Source organism: Felis catus, chromosome D3 (genome assembly GCF_018350175.1).
Source record: "Felis catus isolate Fca126 chromosome D3, F.catus_Fca126_mat1.0, whole genome shotgun sequence".
Taxonomy (NCBI): domain Eukaryota; kingdom Metazoa; phylum Chordata; class Mammalia; order Carnivora; family Felidae; genus Felis; species Felis catus.
Window position 1 is genome coordinate 76,070,174 of NC_058379.1, and position 14,497 is coordinate 76,084,670.

A 14,497-nucleotide genomic window follows, 5' to 3' on the forward strand; every position below is an offset into this window, starting at 1 on the left:
TTTTTTTTTTTTTGCTCTGTAGCTAGAAGGGAAAGGAGGGCAGCCGCAAAAGGTCACCAAGACTAAGAACTATTTTCCAAATGAATCAAACCTTTCTCTAGTACCAGGAAGACACATACAGTATCTCAGGCTGTGTCCTTGTTTTCTTATCAAGTTTTCTCTAACAGCTGGAAGTGGTTGGAGGGGGCTGTCTTAAGGAGACCCCCTGCTCTTCTTTTGACAGCTGATCAAAAGAAAATAGGTCACGCTTCTCAAACTTATGTCCACCCTGTCCTTAATTACTGTCTCTTTAAACAAAGGCAACATCTGCGCAACCTCAGCTAGCTTGAATCTTCGGAGGCAAACAGAGCGCAACCTGCCTTAAAAGAATCTGTTACTTTTAAGGGTTTCAGTGCCGGGTAGCTCCCTGTCTTCAGCCACCCCTCCACCCCCACCCAGGCCTCAGAAATCTCCACCTTCTTTCTCCGCAGCTCCACTTCCAGTCCCCGACCCAGGATTACCAAACAACGGAAATTCTGGATAGACGAAGGTGCACTTTTGAAAGCTGCGGCTTTCGAGCGTTTTAAAAGTCGCCAGGATTCTTGTCTTTTCAGAAACAAGTTTTGGATACACAGATATCGGGCGAGAGTCCGTGTCATCTACCCACAGCCGTAACCTGAGGTGTTCCTTTCTAGGGATTCGAGAGAAGCGTGTGTGTGTGTGTGTGTGTGTGTGTGTGTGTGTGTGTGTGTCCGCCCGCGCGCGCGCCCGCGCGCGCGCGTTAGGAAAAAAATCTGCGGGTGTCGTCCCGCAAGGTTTACGTACTCCCTGCTCCCAGGAGTTTGCTCACTATAGGCATCGGCAACAATCTTGCCGCACCGCCCCCCCCCCACTTCTTTCCAAGTCGCTAATGGGGGGAGCATTTGGTAACCTTGAAACCTCAGCTCCTAGAGTTCTAGTTTTGTTTTGCAATCTAACAGGGCCCTTCTGAAGCCTCATAACTGGGAGATTTATGGGCTCGCCGGGTAATTAAATGATGTTATTGTGTTAATTTTGCTTGGATTACGGTGGCCCGCGCCGCCTGTGGGCTTGCGAAGCTGACCGCAGCTCCTAGGCGGCGAGGGCGCTGGGGTTCCTTTAGCCCAGTAGATTATGCACGCCCCGGTCTCGGGAATCTACCCAGCATTAGAATACTTAAGCGCCTGCATTTTGAAAGCCTAAACTACTGCCCCCAGCTAGAGACGCTTGAGGAAGTGGCTTGCTGGGAGACTTGGGTTTGTTTTTAAGCCAGTACGTTCTGGCTTTCTAGCCTCCAGAAAAGCTTTGGGGTGAGGCAAGGAGAACTAAAGCAATGCCCTTTTCTCCAGATCGCAGCTGCTCAAGAGGGACACAGCGAAGCATCTTTAGCATAATTTCTCTCCCTCGCTCGCACTCTCGCCTCTCTCTCCCCACTACCCCCTCTTCCCCTCCCTCCCTCTCCTTGACGTTCGATTCTAGTGGCAAAGGAGGAAAAAAAGGCACAGAGCCGTCAGCCAAACCTGAAAAGCACAGCCCCGCCCCCTCCTCAGCCATTGGCAGCCGCAGTCGGGAGGTCCGCCCCCAGGGCAGCCGCGTACTTGGAGTGGCTGTTCGCCGCGCCCATCGGGCGCGGCCCCGCCCCGGGTCCGAGAGGCTAGGTTGGCTGCCCCGGCGAGCGGCAGAGCCCTTCTGGACAGCTCCCGCTCACCCAAACAGAAGACGTCGGCGCCGGAGCGGGCTCGGACATGGCGAGGCAGCGCGCCGGCCCGAGCGGTGGGGCCCGGTGATCCCTCCCTCCCTCCCCGCCCCCTCCCCCTTCCCGCACGCACGCCCCGTCCGCCCCCACCCCGCCCCCACCCCGGGCGCGCCCGCCTGCCCGCCCGCAGCCCGGGGCGCACACCCGCACGCACGCTCCCCCTCCACACACTCACGCACTCCCGCGCCCTCCCCCCGCTCCCGCGACCGAGCTCCGCCACGCGCGCCTTGCCAGCCCGCCGGCCGCCCCCGCCGCCCCCGCCGCCCCCGGGCCCCGATGGACTGAATGAAGGCTGCCTACACCGCCTATCGATGCCTCACCAAAGACCTAGAAGGCTGCGCCATGAACCCGGAGCTGACAATGGAAAGTCTGGGCACTTTGCACGGGCCGGCCGGCGGCGGCAGCGGCGGGGGCGGTGGCGGGGGCGGCGGGGGCGGCGGCGGGGGCCCGAGCCATGAGCAGGAGCTGCTGGCCAGCCCCAGCCCCCACCACGCGGGCCGCGGCGCTGCCGGCTCGCTGCGGGGCCCGCCGCCGCCGCCAACGGCGCACCAGGAGCTGGGCACGGCGGCAGCGGCAGCGGCGGCGGCATCGCGCTCGGCCATGGTCACTAGCATGGCCTCGATCCTGGACGGCGGCGACTACCGGCCCGAGCTCTCCATCCCGCTCCATCACGCCATGAGCATGTCTTGCGACTCGTCCCCGCCCGGCATGGGCATGAGCAACACCTACACCACGCTGACGCCGCTCCAGCCGCTGCCGCCCATCTCCACCGTGTCGGACAAGTTCCACCACCCGCACCCGCACCACCACCCGCACCACCACCACCACCACCACCACCAGCGCCTGTCGGGCAACGTCAGCGGCAGCTTCACCCTCATGCGCGACGAGCGCGGGCTCCCGGCCATGAACAACCTCTACAGCCCCTACAAGGAGATGCCCGGCATGAGCCAGAGCCTGTCCCCGCTGGCCGCCACGCCGCTGGGCAACGGGCTGGGCGGCCTCCACAACGCGCAGCAGAGCCTGCCCAACTACGGGCCGCCGGGCCACGACAAAATGCTCAGCCCCAACTTCGACGCGCACCACACTGCCATGCTGACCCGCGGTGAGCAGCACCTGTCCCGCGGCCTGGGCACCCCGCCTGCGGCCATGATGTCGCACCTCAACGGCCTGCACCACCCCGGCCATGCTCAGTCCCACGGGCCGGTGCTGGCGCCCAGCCGCGAGCGGCCACCCTCGTCCTCGTCTGGCTCGCAGGTTGCCACATCGGGTCAGCTGGAGGAGATCAACACCAAAGAGGTGGCCCAGCGCATCACCGCCGAGCTGAAGCGCTACAGCATCCCACAAGCGATCTTCGCGCAGAGGGTGCTGTGCCGGTCTCAGGGGACTCTCTCCGACCTGCTCCGGAACCCAAAACCGTGGAGTAAACTCAAATCTGGCAGGGAGACCTTTCGCAGGATGTGGAAGTGGCTGCAGGAGCCCGAGTTCCAGCGTATGTCCGCCTTACGCCTGGCAGGTAAGCACAGAGGGTCTCCTGGAGCCAGGCTGCTGTGGAGAGGGCTCCGGGGTTCTTGTGGCCCCAAGTCAGCGCGCCTAGTCTTGGTTCTTTCCTACTCTTCACTACGCACTTCCTATTTTCTCTCGAATTTCTTTCTTCTACTGTCATTTCCTCTTTCTCCTCCCTTCTTCCATTTCTGTTCTTTTTCTTGTGCATTTTCTTAACTTCTCTCCCCCCCTCCTGTCTTCCAGCTTTCATTGACCGACCCCCCCCAACACCACCACGTGTCATTCACCCTCCCCTGAATGTGCCAATTTTACCCTCCATTTCTGACCTTCTCTAGTTGTGGGACAAGGGGCGGGGGGTGTGCAGTGTTCACTAGGGGCCTTCTCTTTACAAGACTCACAGAGACTGAGGATTGGCCTTTTTCAAAGCCCTGTGCACTTGAACTCTTGTTGAGACAATACATTTCAGTTTTCCAGGCTGCCCGGTCTCCCTATTTGGAGGCAGTTGAGGGGTTTTGCTCTTCAGAATGGAAAAAAAGTCTGCGTTCTCGTCCTACCCATCATAGCAGGAAAACTTCTTTAGTTATTAGCAGGAGTCACAATCTTGACCGCTGGGGAACGGGTGGCTAGGTTACAACAGCGCTTCCCAAGCGCAGCTCGGGCCTTAGGGTTGGCGTGGGGAGTTTGTGACCGAAAGAGCCGGCTTCGGCCAGTTCCCACGTCTCTGCCTACAGAAAGGGGAGGGTGGAAGGACGAAGGGTGGGACTAACACATTCGCCTCTACCAGGATTTGGGAGAAAAAACAAGAATGCAGAGCTCCCTGACGAACTCGCGGGCCAATGTTGCCCGGCTCCCAGCTTTTGCTGGGATTTGCCAAGGTTTGCCTTGGCTTGGAGAGAAGCTAGGCGCTCCTGAAGAGAGGTGCTGAAAAATTAAGATGCAGGTTAGTTAATGCATCTTGGCCACCGGCTACAGGCTCCGCCTTTGCATTAAGCGGACGCTGATTGTGCGCTGTAGCGCGGCTGCGGGGAGGGCTGGCGGCCCGCGGGAGGGGACGGGTCGACGCGCTGGTTACATTGTTCTGGTGCGGGCTTGGTTCTTTGTGCCTCCTCTAGCGGCCGAGCCGCGAGGTACAGCCCTCTATTGTTCTAGGAGCAAGGATACCTCCTGTGTGGGCGGCGGGAGCGAGAGAGAAGGACGCAGCAGTGGCTGCGACTGGCACAGAGTTGCGCGCTTTTGTGCGCACAGACCCAGCGCGGTGCGCGTGGCAATTGCGCTGCCCCCCTCCCCCCAGGACCTAGCCGCCGTCCCAGAGAGGCAGAGGTTCACCGCGCCCCACTGGGGAGGACACAGAGTACCCTACTGCAAGTCCGGATGGGCAGTTTCTCCTGCACTGGGCCCATCTCTCCAGATCGGTGGGCCACCAAAGGGGACAAATCGTAGTGGCAGTGATTTACATGGGTGCGGGAGGTGGTTTGTGCGTTGTGTGAGGCCAGCACGGTTCGGAGCCAGCTACATACAACGCGCTTCCGGAGCCGCAAGCTCAGGCTTCCTCTCCCGCTCCCTGGGGCTTTCCCCGCACCACTGAGCCTGACTTATGGGGTGCACTCTACCGACGCCGGATGGGGCCGGGGGCGTGTTCACCCAGGCTTGGGAGGGGGCGTTTCCACTCTGACCGCCTCCGCCTTTGCCGGCTGTTGGAGGATTCTGATCTTCAAGCAGTAATCGCCCCACAGTACTGATCTGAAAAGGCAAAAAAACACAAACAAGAAGCAAACAAAAAAACTAGCTATCCCCCCAAAAGCTTCCCTAAATCGGTGGACTCCTAATACTTTTGTGTGGGTTTACTGATCTTTCTCTTTTAGCTTACTCTTCATTCTCTCCTACAATTTTCTCCTATTTGCTCTTGGTTCCTGGGAAAGATTGAGCAAGGAATAGAGAGCAGCGGTGAGAAATATACTGGAGGCTTACTGACACTTCTGAACAGTGTGGTGCCCCTTTGTCTTAGGCCCGAAAACACCCCCCTAGCCTCTCTCAGGTAGGCTGGCTTCCTGGGCACAGGCGACCAGAAGGAACGTGGCAGCTGGAGTGGAGGATACAGTTAAAGGCAGAATGACATCTATTCTATTCCAGACCATCTCAGAGCGCTGCCGCCCCCTCACGCCTGTCCAGCAAAGGACAGAGCTTTAGAAAGAAGAAAGAAAGAAAGAAAGAAAGAAAGAAAGAAAGAAAGAAAGAAAGAAAGAAAGAAAGAAAGAAAGAAAGAAAGAAAGAAAGAAAGAAAGAAAAGGAAAAAAAAAAAAAAAGAAAAGGAGAAAGAAAGAAACCATGTGCCTTATGCCCATGTATGTCTGAAAGTGATGGGGCAAGTCATGCTTTATCTGTTAGCCCTCGTCAGCTTTTCCAATGGCTCAAGCATTGCTGGGGTGAGAGAGAGTGTGGCATGCCTGGGGGTCTCCAGTCCCACCACCCACCCTAGGAAAATCACGGTGCGGGCATACTCCTCGGAGGCTGGACTCCGGAAGCGTGGAGGCTTTCCTGAGAAGGAGCCCTGAAGCCACCTGCACAGGAGACTGAAAGCCTCCTTCGGCGAGTGGGAAATCCTGCTGAGGACCCCGCTTTGCTCAAGCATTCAAATGTGTGTCTGTTTTATTACCCCGAGTTGAAAAGGGACAAGAGCTTTAGCCTTTTTATCTGGCCATTTGATCAGCAACTACAAGTGTGTTGAGTGGTTATTATTACATAGGAGGCTTTTCAGTTTGGGGTCAGTAGATCAGTCTCTTCAGACACCGACGCAGAAGCTAGGACTGGTAAGTAGGTATTATGTGCTCAGGAGCGCTAGGGGACACGAGCAAATGGAGAAGAAAAGCAGAGGCCTTCTTGCCAGGAATATCGATCGGAATCCCCGCAGGGACGCCGCTGAGGGCCCACACGGTTCGGCTCTGGGGTTAAACAAGCCCAGTGGCTCCACAGGGCTGCTGAGGCTCACTGCCAGGCCAGAGCCTGGGAGAGCTGGCTCCTGCCTCCCCACCCCCATCCCAGCTCACCAGAACTAGGCCCCGTTTGTCTCCCATAATCTCCTTTTAGTTTCCCTTTCATTTTCTCATTTTTGACCCCTTTGGGTCTTACCAGAGGCCCAAGCATACAGGGATTTGAGGGACCTCAAAATTAAGGTGTCTGATTCGGACCAGCTCCTGCGGATCTCACCTTTAGGTGAGGCAGACCCAGCACAACGGAAGCAGGTCCTCCCTCCACACGTACCTGCCTCCCACAGGTCTATCTCCTCCTTGCCAACTTACTTGGGTGTATCCACACCCGAGGGTGGCATTTCAAAGGTAAGGGAGAAGACATCAGGGAAACTCAAATTGCCCCAGCACTACGTTTCAGAGAAACAGACTGCAAGGAAACGGTTTCGTTGGGAAAGGGTGGCCAAGGCAGCAAGTGGTTGTAATCGCACCCACTTGGGCCTCGTTGGCAGTGGTTCCAGAGGCAGGCTCCTGAAAGGCAGTTTGTGTTACCCCAGCAAGATGCAGCAAGGACAAAACCCCGCGGATTTGAACCCAAAGATTCCCTGGCTTTGAGCCCAAGAAGCCTCTGAACCAAACACAAACATGAAAAAGGAGGGACTGAAAAAACCCAGGCAAAAACTGGACGGGCGCCTCTCAGAGGAAAATCGAGGCTTTCCTGGCAGGCGAGTGGTCTCCTCCAACGCCCTGAAGACAGAGCAGAGCCTCTGAGCACTAAGGTTTGCACCCTGCAAGGCGGCCTGCTAGGAACCTGCCACAGTTCCCGGTGGCGGACAGACATAAGGCCTTCTTCAGACAGCAACTCCCAGCGGCCACTCTAGAAGCAACTCTGTTCTAACGGCCGATGCCTTTCACCAACCTGCTATCGCATGGTCTGGGCCACCTGACGCCCGCAGCGGCAGAGCATGGCCGGGACAGTCCCCAGCGGCTTTTGCCAGGAGCACCACGGGCATGCGTGTCTCCTTTGGCGCGGGGAAGCCTTGGGCTATGCTGGCCGACCGGCATCTTCTAAGGGGAGAGGCGGGGACCTCATTTTAAGAGCCTCACACCCCAGTTCCCTCCGGCTAGTGCGACTCCCGGCCCAGCTCAGCCCATTTCTCCCCGCAGTTTAGTTCGGATCCGAGCTCGAGAGACCGAGCGCAATCCCCGTCCGTCCGTACGGAACACAAGATGTTTTCGCCTGCTGGCTCGTCGGATTAATAATTGAAAAGCAACTGTTCTTGTGTGGTCAAGTCCCGGGTGCCTGAAGAACACCTTTCTAACACGCGTTAGGGGGAGCGGGAGCGGGAGGAAAAGGCAGGACTCGAGGGAGGGTAGTGAAGCCGAGCGAGAGAAGTAGCCCAGGCCGCCAGGCGCCCTCGACGCGAGCGGCTGTGCATTTATTTTTATTCCAGGCTTTCCACCGTGTGGTTATGTCACTTTCTCAAACAAATGTGTATATGGAGGGAGATCGATGCTGATAATGTTTAGAAGATTAAAAGAGCATTAATGCTGGCAACAATAACGTAAACGTGTGGACCCAGATCTCATTGATCTGGAACCTGATCCGGCGCGTTTCCAGTAAGCCCGACGGCGCGCTCTTCCCAGCAGAGCGCTCGCCAGCGCCCCCGCTCCCCAGCGCCCCGTCTCCCCGGCGCTCCCGCCGCGCCGCTTTCCGGGCTCCCGGCGGACCCACGGGTCGGGCTGCGGCTTCTCCACCGCGCGGCCCCAGCTAGCCCTTTCCCAAGGCTTTCTCCAGTCGCAGAGCTGCTAGCCATCCCCGTGGTCCCCGCGCGCGCGCACACCGCGTTGTGAGCTCTCTACGGAGGGCTCTGTAGGTGGCTGAGTCCGCGAAGGAACTGCAACCAGACGCGCCGCCGAAGTCCTCCCCGCCCGCTCGTTCTCGGGGGACCGTAGCGGCCCCCGGCGGATCGAACACTGTCCGGCGCAACTTCTTTCTTTCCATCTAAACCCACCCAGGAAATTCGACCTCCCTCTCGCCATGCGGAAACGACCAAGCCCAACTTGGAAACGTCTCTAAAGCTGCCTGTTAAATGCGCAGCTTCCCGATCCTCGGATCCCTTCGCACCCTTCCTTGTTTTCATTAGAAGGGAACATTCGCACTGAAGTGTTCCTATTCGCAGACGTTCTACACTGATGCATTAGTTGGGCGTTCAAATGCGGCCCCGGTGACAAAGGCTCGGGCTTCATCCCTCAGAACGGTCTGCCCTGGGCTAATTAGGTCAACCAGGGAAGAACCTTAGCTCCTATACCGGCTGGGGCAGGAAGGTAAGAAAATCAGACTGGGGAGCCCCACCCCACCCCTTCCCACCAGCTGGAGAGAACTTCTGCTCTGAGACTCCGGTCAGAGGTTTTCCCTGAGGCACCTGCAGTGACTGAAAAAAAAAAGAACTTTTGAGTTCTTCCTTCCTTCCCCCCGGGAGATGTCCACGCTGTGCCCCACTGTTCCCCTTGCCAAATGGTGGCTTATTCCAGAAGGAACACTAAGGTGAATTTTACTGAAATTCAGGGTGAAAGAGCTTGGATGGTAATGGAGGGGTGCAATAGGAATTAAATTGTTCTGGCTTTTTGAAATTCTCAATCCTCCAACCGGTGAAAGCTAAGTTTTTCTTTCAAGAGGAGGTCTCAATCTGGAAGGAAAGGAGTGTTTTCCTTCCTTTGCCAAGAACGAAATGGGGGAAAGGAAGAAGGAGAGAGAAGAAGAAAAATCTTTCATTGTTCTGCTTTGAGGTGTGCCAGAGGGTGAACTGGTATTTCTTTCTGTCATTCCCAGAGACGGGGTTCACCCTCCCCCCAGTGGACTTCCTCAAAGAAGGGAGCTTTGGTATAGCACCTGATTCCTAGTCAGGATATATCTTACCAGCCCCCCCCCCCCAAACACATTAACGTGGGTCACACGGTCATATACAGAAAACAAGAATACCTGAGTGGCATCCTTCAGGTCGGGAAGACAACTGCCCCCCTCCCCAGAGGCCCCACGTGAAGAGCTCCTAGGTTCTGGGAGGGGTGAGCAGGCTTAGACTCTCCTCCATACCCATCTTAGAATCCCAAGAATAGGGCAGGGATTCTGGTGAATGGTGAGGGTAGGGCAGAGGGGAAACTGATTGCCTCAGATTCTGTCTCCAAGAGGAAAAATGCTTTACCTCCTTCTAGAGCCACATCTGCCCAGCGGTAACAGGGGTCTGAACCCTGAGGGAAGGAGAGCCTGTTTTGCTTTCATCTTCAATCTGAGACTTTATTGTCGGGTCACTTCTTGGTTTTCTGGCCTTTAGAATCTGTTTCTAAAGGAATATCAGAGGAAAGAGGTTGAAGGAAGAAAGTACTGGACCCCACCACACTACAGCCGGTGGCTGGTGTTGGCAGAAACTGTCTTCAGGGAGAGTGGTATCATGAAGGGGAATCCCTGGAGGAATGAAAACCTCAAAGGGAAAGCAGAGAGATTTAATTTCTGGGTTCTTGCCAAAGGAAGGGAAATGAGAAGGGAATAAATAGAAATAATTGCCTGGATAAAGGACCCTGAGGAAAAGGGTGAGTATTGAGACACCCTGGGCCTTAAACTTTATCTGTGGACTCTCTGGATTATCCTCACCCCTGACCATCTCAGAGATGCTCTGTCCACCCCCCCCCCACCTGGGGAAAGTCATTTCCTCTAGGGGATACGTTTCTTGGTGGACAAAGAGAACATTATGAAGAAGCCTACTGGGGTCACTTATGCTATCAGGTGCAGAGCCTGCTCAAGATAGGCCAGAAGCCCATCAGCACCCCTCATCACCCACTCTGTTTCCCTACCCCACTGCCGTGCTTTTGGGAAAGGCTTTTTGTTTTCCAAGTCTCACTCAAGGCAACACCTGAAAAGTGTGCATAGGTTTCTGTATCAGCCCATCTGGTGCCAGACAAGGTGCAGGATGGGCAAGGCACAGAGGCAGGCTGTCGACATGCATATAGAGATGGTCTTACTTGGGAAGCAGGATTCCTAGAACTTGTGTACATTCTTTATGAAAAACTGTCCCCACGCAAATTGCCCCGGAGGGAAGGGAGGCACTGCATTCCACCCTGATGCCTCTGTTGCCATTTGAAGATCCATTACTCTTCTGCAGAAAGCAGACTTTGTTTGGGTTGGAAGCACACCTCCAACGTAATTTAATCAGCATTGGACTTTGGCTTGTGTAATCAAATATACATATACTTTCTCCTGCAGGAAGAAAAATAATTTCTCTGTAACTGGTATTGACTTGAAGTCATGTAATCTCTGGAAAGCATCACACTTTTAAAGGGAAAGGTAAAATTAAGGGGTAAAGAACCCACAGTTGTAGTGGTTTGCCTTGCCATTGCTAAGAGAGCCAGTTACCACCTAAGAAAGGGCTGCTCCAATTGTAGATATTTCATGCCAGCTGCCTCTGTGTAGTCAGCCTCCCGCATTTATATAGCAGGAACCAGGGTTGACTGGCTCACCAGATCCTGGGAATCTTTGGGCTGAGACATCCTTGGAGGACCCTATTCGATGTTCCACAGGCAGCAGCAGCAGCAGCAGCAGCAGCAGCAGCAGGAGGATCTCAGTGGGCAGCCAGCCCCCTTCTTTAACTGCGATTGGTAGCTATTGCCAGCCCACTCCCTACTCCACCCACAGGGCCTTGAGCATGAAGCCCTACCCTAGAGCATCCTCCTGGAGCGATCCTGGACTCCCCACCCTCCGGGCGAGGCTCTGGGCTTTACCCAAGTTGAGTCTGTTAGGGAATCTGTTGTAAACACAGATCCATTGATTTGCATTTGTCAGAGAGTAAAGTTAAACCAGTGAAAAGAGAAGCCCTTACCCTTTTATGCAGGGCCAGGGAAACCTTTCATATTGATCCTATTGATCCAACCTTTCCCTTTAAGGAAACCACATAGTTAAAGACCCTCGTTCAATAGATTTACCCTTCGCGCTTGTGATATTCCTTTAAGTGTTCTCATCTAGGATAGCTGGGCATTAAGCCCACACTCCAAACCAAACAAAAATGAAAAGGAGGGTAGGAGGGGAGGGGTCAGGAGGCAGAATTGTGGGAAGTGAAATTGAACCAAACTGAAATGTGTAATGACTCGGTTGGAGATGTTTTTCTCGTTCTTTTAAGATGACATGCAGGGTTAAGAACAAAATAGATGCACTTAGCATCTCTCTCTCTCTCTCTCTTCCACAAAAGAAAATCTGTTTATATGCTAGAGTAGCAGTGTTTCAAGAACATCATTTTCTACTGTAAAATTATTTCAATCAAGCCACTAGCTGGGTTCATTCAAGCTCATACTTAAAAGCAGTTAATACTTCCATAAAAATTATTTTGCTTCATTTGTAGCAAATCAGGAATACAATAGAACTGTCCCCAGAAATGCAATATTTTGGACTATGTATTTGAGCGTGGACACTGAAGTCACTTCAGAAGAAAGAGCGCTTGGAGTTTTGTGTTCTGATAGAAGTGGGTAGAAAACAGACTGATAATAAGGTAAAACTTTTTTTCTTTTTTCTTTCTTTTTTTTCCTTTTTCTTTTTTTTTTTTTTACAGAGCAGTATAGATGGAATAGGAGTTGCTAACTATTGATCAGTATCCCTCATGTTTGCAGATATGAAAATGAAAGTCCCCTTTGTTTCCAGAACTGTTGGTACAATCCATTTCATTTCTTCCTTGACCCTTTTTTGTTCTGTAAATAATCCATGTCTGATTTTATTTTCAACATGGTACATGCATTATTCCTAATTGGCTAGCTTTTGGGTTGTGTTCAGACATTCATGTTTGTTTTCTGTGATTGAAAAATATTAATGATTCCTTAGGTGAGCTAATGTATTTATCTGCTGACTGAGTTCAAAGGGCAGAGTTCAGCTATGGTTCAGGTTAATTGAACAGGAAGCAGTGAGCTCTCCGGGCTGTGTTGAGCAAGGGACCAGTCCCTTAAAATATCACACTCAGCAAACACACAATTTCACTGTCCTCATCGTGAAGTCTGATGTAAGAGGCTCAGATCAACTCGGATTGCCTGTTTAAAAACCCGAAGCAAAGCACAGCAACTGCAACAAGCCCTCAGAGTCCCCCTCGGGGAAGAAGAGTTTTCTCATTGGCTAATTGCTTTATTGGTAGCACTGACCTGCAGAGCAGCTGCAGGGGCCTGGATGAAGGCTTAGGCCTCATAATAATGTGCTCCATTAGAACAGGGCAAGGCATTTTTTGTTTACTCAATTGGAGCTCCCTGCAAAGTGCCATTAACCCCAGCCCAATCGTGTGTGTGCTGCAAAAGCCAAAGGTCACACCAGTCAGGCTGTAGGCAGAGCCTGCTCTGCCCTGGTGGGAGGGAGGGGGCATCCTGCTGGCATTGCCTTCCCCAAGCTTGGCCCAGACCTAGAGGCCCCTCCAGGGCTTTGACCACAGCAAGCAGTTGCACAATCTGTTTACATTTCCCAATTGCTGAATCATGTTATTGATGATTAAACAGTTCTGATCTAAGCACCATCAATCACACCAGAAAAAAAAAAAAAATCCTCCCACTGACCCTCTCTTTTCTATTTATGTTTTGTTCATTGTGCATTACAGTAAATAGAATTGTGCAAACAGTGCTTATTAGCAGGAATATAGTCTGGATAAGTGCTTGGATCAAGAGGAAGACAGACCTGCAAACATGGCTGGGGGTGGGGTGGAGGAGTTCTTAGCAGAAAGAAGGTTTGAGATGGAGCCCCAGCATAGTCAGGGCTTCTACAGAGAGCACCTTGAGCTAGAGTGCCACCTGCCGGGAGTCTTCTAACTGCAGTAAGCCTTGCACCTCCCACAAGGCTCAAGCCCCTTCCTTTACTTTGTTCCTAGTATCTGTGTCCCCATTCCTCACCCTCCTGACCACTACCCACATTTTTCCTAGGAATTTCTTGCAGGACTTTTTCCTTTTTCCCTGGTACTCTAGCCTCTGCCTCTCCTAATTCATTGGTTCTGCTCTGATGGGTAAGGTGATTTGCCCACTCTGCACACTGAAGTAATAGTCTCCTCTTTCTTGGGAGAGAAGGGGCGGAGAAAGCAAAAAATATCTGTGGGAGAGAAGAGGAATGGTTATGTGTGTAGGAGAAATGCCTCAGTTGATGGTGCCAGTGAGAACTCTACCAACTGTAAGGTGCTCTGCAAAGGTAATATATTGTACAAAGGAGGGGAGTGGGAGAAAATTAGTACTGGCAGGGAGGACATCAGGAAAGAGATATGCCAAATCAGCGAGCCAGAGGTGGGCCCTGTGAAATCCCCTGGGAAGAAAGAAAAGTGAAGCAGCCGTTTTGCAATTGCAAAGAAGTGAGCCAGTGAGCTAGATTTGGAGCCAAACTGTGGAGCTGACCGTATCTCTGTGGGCAGCAGCTTTTTCCAGACTCGCCTCACATTGATCTCGGCCCAGAGCCCCTGGCTGCCTAGCGCCTGTGGGTGGGTTGCCGCCTCCGCGCCCGACGCGGGATTCAGCACCACGAACAGCGCCACGGAGCGCCCCAGAGACTGCCCGCCTGGGCTGCGGTCTGAGCGAGTTTCCATCTCAACCCAGAGAAGAAAAATGGGTTCCTCTACTCGGGTTAAATTCAGGCAGGACCCTGAACAGTAGCTACAGCTCTGTAGATCTCGGCGCCCCAGACAGAACAAGGCTTCAGATTTTCCTCTCGAGCCCCATGGCTTCCGTTCTCTGTGTGAGGTCACCGATAATAGAGAGAGAGGAAGCGATGCCAAGTCAGAGGACAAAAGATGCTAAACGACCCTTTCCTTCGGAAGAGGAAGAGCATTACCTCTGTTGGGAGGGCTGAGGGATTGAACTGTTTTTCCCCATGTTACTAGCTTGTGCAGACACTGATTACAGCTCTCAACAAGATATTTTAGATTTGGGTTTTCTTTCCAGGTTTACAGTCTAGTTGCCCCACACAGGTGTACACAAATGGATGCTTTTCCCCCCTACCTACATGCTGATTTTTGAAAACATGGTTTTCATTATATTGAACAATATTCTCACGTTGTATCAGCACTAATGTTGCAGGGAGAGCCAACTAAGGGACATCACTACCTCCAATAAGTCTTGAAACTGGGTTCAATTTCTTGAGAGCCATCTTTGATGGGCTCCCTTTAAGAACCTCTGCACCACTCTGTGGGCCAAGGGTTGAGTCACTTCCTCTAGGTCACACAGTGGAGACAGGTGGGCCTAGCCAGGGTGAGAACTGACATTAGGCATAGACCCCTGACTCTGG

General features: G+C 53.4%; 1 protein-coding gene across 1 annotated transcript in view; it reads left to right on the top strand.

The window, feature by feature from the left end:
* Positions 1-2,016: 2,016 nt before the first annotated feature.
* ONECUT2 (one cut homeobox 2) overlaps positions 2,017-14,497 on the top strand; it is a 46,592-nt gene continuing 34,111 nt past the window's right edge. Inside the window, exon 1 of the mRNA XM_003995254.5 lies at positions 2,017-3,266. Within this exon, the coding sequence (XP_003995303.3) occupies positions 2,039-3,266 (1,228 nt within the window). The 5' untranslated portion in view covers positions 2,017-2,038. The remainder of the gene's footprint in view (positions 3,267-14,497) is intronic.